We start from the raw sequence: 5,000 nt of genomic DNA, 5'->3' as shown, positions 1-5,000 counted from the left end.
CAACCCTGCTGTCAAGGTTAGCGCTAACGAGGTAGCTGGAACACTTCATGCAGATGGAAACTGAGCAGGTGCAATGCATAGGATTTATTAGGCAGGAGGTAACCAGGCTTAAAGGATTGGTGAGGTAGGCAGGGGTAAAAACCACGAAAGCGTTCTATTCCAACACAGGAAAAACATATCCAAATATGGAGCAGGCAGAATTCCAAAGTCAAATTTCAGGCAAGCGTCCAAACCAGGAAGGCCCTAAAGGAGTTACAGACCTGTAAGGGTCCCATTTGGAACGCCCTAAAGCAGGGGTGGGCAACTTTGATGATGGAGAGGGTCACGATATTTCCACACTCACTCCAGAGGCCCACATTGCATATACTATCTTGCCGTATCTTAACTTGTTTTGCCATTATGTCACACAAAAGTGGCAAAAATAGCCGAACTACAAGCTCAAAATGCGTTGCAGCGTGACGCGTCTTGAGCTTGTAGATCGGCTATTTTTGAATTGGAATACAGATTTTTTTTGTGCTATTTTTGAATAGGAATCCTGAAAAGTAACATTTTTATTGTATTTCAAATGCATTTAGTTATACTTATGTTAACTTTATGAACTTAAATACAAATACATTGGACACAAAAAAAGACAATACTAGTCATTAAGCTACTAATATAGACTGAAGTAATTAAATCGTAATTTGCATGTTTGGAATTGTAACAGCTGAAATCAATAATATATCAGTAATCCGATATTAACCTGCGGGCCGCATTAAGTGAAGGTGGGGGCTGCATGTGGCCCCCGGGCCGCCAGTTGCCCATGTATGCCCTAAAGGAACCCTAAGGGGGTTCTGGACCCCACTTTGAGAACCACTAATAAGAAACAGGCAGAAATCCAAAATCCAAAAAGTCAAAACCACAGGTCAGGCAGGCAGAAACTGCTTACAGAGATGAAACTTGGGTATAACCAGAACACCGAACATGAATCACCGAGGCTAAGATGGAATTAACCCATTAAGACCTGGAACGCATCTGTGCCACTTTTTGATTTGAGCTAAAAAGCATTATTTTACACTTTGGCTATTCAAAAATAGCAGATCTACAAGCTTGTAGATCTGCTATTTTTGAAAAATCGTGAAAATGTGTGCAAATCTTTGAATATATATTGTTTTAAAGCGAACATTTTTAACTCGAATCTTTGCTTCTGGGGGTCCCTGGAACACAAATATTTCACAAATGTTCGCTTAAAAATATATATTTTTTAGATTTGCACACATTTTCACGATTTTTCAAAAAATAGCAGATATACAAGCTCATAGAGTGCTGCTATCTTTGAATAGCTAAAGAAATCTAAAAATGACACCAATACTTTCCCGGTCTAAATGGCCTTTTAAAAGCCATTTAAGCTATAACTAGGCTACGTTTGAACTTAGTGTGAGGTGGTGCAACTGGCTCCAGGCAAACACGGTTGCTGTAGCTTAGTGGGTGGAGAGAGAGGCTGTCTGGTAATCAAAAAGGTCACCGGTTCTCCCTCCCAGCCCCGGTCCATGTGTCTGTGTCCCTGAGCAAGACACTTAACCTCTGACTGCACTAACCGAGTCAAGGCCTGAGACACAAGTTCACATTGCTTAATGGTCTGTAATGATAGGGGAAGAGAGGGAAGGTCCGAGGGCACCTGGTGGATAAGTGTACAGCACGCCTATGGGGAGGACGAGGAGAGTGGCTGGAGAGGAGAAAAAGAGACACCTGCTTCATTTCATATTCGTTTTAAATATTCCCATTAAAACCGGGAAAGAATCTGTTTAACCACTTCAACCTTTATTGTATACTTTGGCTGTTCAAAAATAGCAGATATACCAGCTCATAGTTTTTTTTTTATATCTTGAAAATCTGTGCAAATCTTTGAACATGTTTTACTCAGAGAAGCGAAGTACACCATTTTTTCACCAGAGCCAGTGTAGCAGACGTGAGCCTTCCGGCTTTTAAAAGTAAAGTAGGCAGGGAATCATTTACTTACATAGGAGCCACACAGTGGAATGACCTCGAAAACAGTGTCAAACTGACAACAAATCTGAGGACTTTTAAATACAAAACGAAAGCATGTCTATTAGAAAAGGTTCCCCTATAGAGGGTCTTTAGACTAGGAAAGATAAGGTAGCACTTGTTTGTGTACTGTGTATGTTACTTGTGTTCTTGTATTGTTTGTATGTATGTATGTACTGTGACTGTTACTTGTGTTTTGTATTGTTGTGTAATGTGTACTGTGTCTGTACTGTGTATGTCACTTGTGTCTATGTAGTGTTACGTTAGTTACATGTGTTGTAAAGTATTTTAACGTATTGATTGTTAATTGTAAGAGGACCTCAACGGAAATAAGTCTCAGGACTTTCTTGTGTTATCCTCGAACTGCGGTGACCATGTGGTGATGGCTTTTCAAATAAATCAAATCAAATCAAATCAAACGTATATATTTTTTAAAGTGAAAAATTTTAACTCAAATCTTTGCTTCTGTGGGGGTCCCTGGAACAAAATATTTTGAGATGGCGGGGGGTCTGCAGCCAAATGCATAGCATTTTGGGAGTTCTTGGCATAAAAAAAGAACCATGATATATAGCAACATACGTTTTAGAAGACATTTTTAGAATCGGCCTCAGGTCTTAATGGGTTAATCACTCAATCCGGCGTAAGTGTTGGCGTTTTGAATTGAGGGTTGCCAACCTGATAGATGTATTACATAGGAGCACTGCATACTACTTTACTTCTGCTCTCAAGAGCCAGACAGACAGACAGTCATTGCAACAGCTGAAGAAGAGGAAGAACTATGGCAAGTCCGGAGGGGGGAACTACAGTATACATTAAAATAACACTGTAGGTATATACAAAACTATAAAAAAGTCTGTCACATTGTTCTTTTTTTGTTGTTTTTGTTCCCCACCTGGTCCCAAACTGCTGTCTGCTCACAACCAGCGCTTACTGGAGCATCGCAGCAGACATTTGCAAGAACACCTTGTTCATTGTTGCACCGTCAAGCTGTTATATATATATATTGATGATGATGAAGATGATGTTGTTGGCGACAGCAGGGACAGTGACAGTGATGGTGATGATAATGAAAGCAGTGTGGACAGTGACAGTGATGAGGACGATGTTTGTCGTGGCTATAGGACGAAGACAAAGTGTTCCTCCTATTCTTAACACTCGGATAATGAGCGTCGTTTCTCTCTCTCCGTTGTTCCCGCCAGGGCGGGGACGCGCGTGGCTGTCGGGGGCGGAGCAGGCGCCGCGGCGGCGGCGGCGGTGCGGGGGACCACAGGAGGAACTGGGCGGTGCGGGCCTGCGTGGGCTTCAGGAACCGGCTGAAGAGGATCGTGGACAGCAAGTACTTCAACCGAGGCATCATGATCGCCATCCTGGTCAACACGCTCAGCATGGGGATCGAATACCACCAACAGGTGAGTGTCTGTCTGTCTGTCTGTCTGTCTGTCTGTCTGTCTGCAAGGGGAATGGAGAGTACAGTACGTCACACACACACACACACACACACACACACACACACACACACACACACACACACACACACACACATAATAATCACAATGTCGCTGATTCGTTTCCCAGCAGGAGATCTGTGCCTTTCCCCCTCAGTGTCTTGTTGTCACTATCATTATCAACGTCAGCAAACGCATACAAATTAAAAGTGATGATCAAGTGATCTACATTTGATCATCATTTAGCGTGGAAGCTCTTGTCCAGATGTGAGCTTCCTGCTGGGTTCGACTGACTGACTGCGTAACTGTTGACAAGACATGATGGCACTGGGTGTCACCGTAAAGGGGCATCCAACTTGGAATCTTTTAGTTATCTGTTTTTTTAATTTATCGTTTATTATAGTTGTCAGAGGTCTCGTTGAGGGCTCTGCCCTCTTTTACAATGGTACAGAGATTACAAATGTCCAAAGGAATACAAATAAACAGGAGGAGGTTATTCTACTGTATGTGAGAGGGGCATTACACCTAGAAGTATTCTTTCTTAAAAGGATGGTTCACCCCAAAAATGACTTATTTTCTATCAATTACACACCCCATGAAGCCTTGAATTCATGGACTTTTTTTTGTTGTCGTTTTCCGAAGCCAATAATTGGATAACGGGCGGAAAGATGCTAATGTCTCCGGTAGGAGACTCAAAGTTGACACTTTGAGTCTCCTACCGGAGCCGCTGCCGGTCATCAAATTATTGCCTCAGAAATCCGACAAAAACTAAAAATTCTCCATGAACTCAAGTCTCCATGGGGTGTGTATAATTGATAGGAAAAAAGTGATTTTGGGGTTAAACTATCCCTTTAAGTCAGATTTTACTGCAGGAACCTGGTGTACAATCCATTCCTTTGAGTCTGCGTTGTACGTAGGTCCCAGAGTTCCTATTTAGGAGATAAGGTAAACTAGTAAAAATGCCTAGAAGCCTTTATTACCCGTAATAAATTTAAGGGCAGAACGATAGGTTGCGTGTAATGGCCTAAAGAGTAGAAGCAGATACATTTTTGGAGATAATGTCTCCATAAACTATAGACAGAAATAAGAGGCGCTTCAACAAGTCTTTCACTGGTAGCCATCAGAAAACATTAAACACGCATTCTCCCAAAAACAATAGTTCTTTTGCTCTACAAATCAACATTAGATATGAGCCAAAAAGCATTATTTTACACTTTGGCTATTCAAAAATAGCAGATATACAAGCTCATAGTGCGGCACCGAGTGCCGTGCTACGAACTTGTAGATCTCCTACTTTTGAAGAATTTTGAAAACGTGCGCAAATCTTGGAATATGCATTATTTTAAAGCGAACATTTTTAACTCAAATCTTTGCTTCTGGGGGGTCCCTGGAACAACATATTTTTAGATGGAGGTCCACGGCCAAATACATATCATTTTGGGGGTCCTCGACATGAAAAAGTTGGAGCACCGCTGATAACGCAACATTACGTTTTTCAGAAAACTGTTTTGAAAAGGATTTAGAAGACAT

General features: G+C 41.6%; 1 protein-coding gene across 1 annotated transcript in view; it reads left to right on the top strand.

Annotated features, from left to right (window-relative positions):
* cacna1ha (calcium channel, voltage-dependent, T type, alpha 1H subunit a) overlaps nt 1–5,000 on the top strand; it is a 107,857-nt gene that overhangs the window by 44,581 nt on the left and 58,276 nt on the right. The window contains exon 11 of the mRNA XM_084071988.1: nt 3,225–3,434. Coding sequence (XP_083928114.1) covers nt 3,225–3,434 — 210 coding nt within the window. The remainder of the gene's footprint in view (nt 1–3,224; nt 3,435–5,000) is intronic.

The sequence above is a fragment of the Gymnoscopelus microlampas genome, assembly GCF_963454915.1.
Source record: "Gymnoscopelus microlampas genome assembly, chromosome: 11".
NCBI classification, from domain to species: domain Eukaryota; kingdom Metazoa; phylum Chordata; class Actinopteri; order Myctophiformes; family Myctophidae; genus Gymnoscopelus; species Gymnoscopelus microlampas.
Note: the sequence above shows the minus strand (reverse complement) of the source record. Positions and strands in the feature narration are given on the sequence as shown.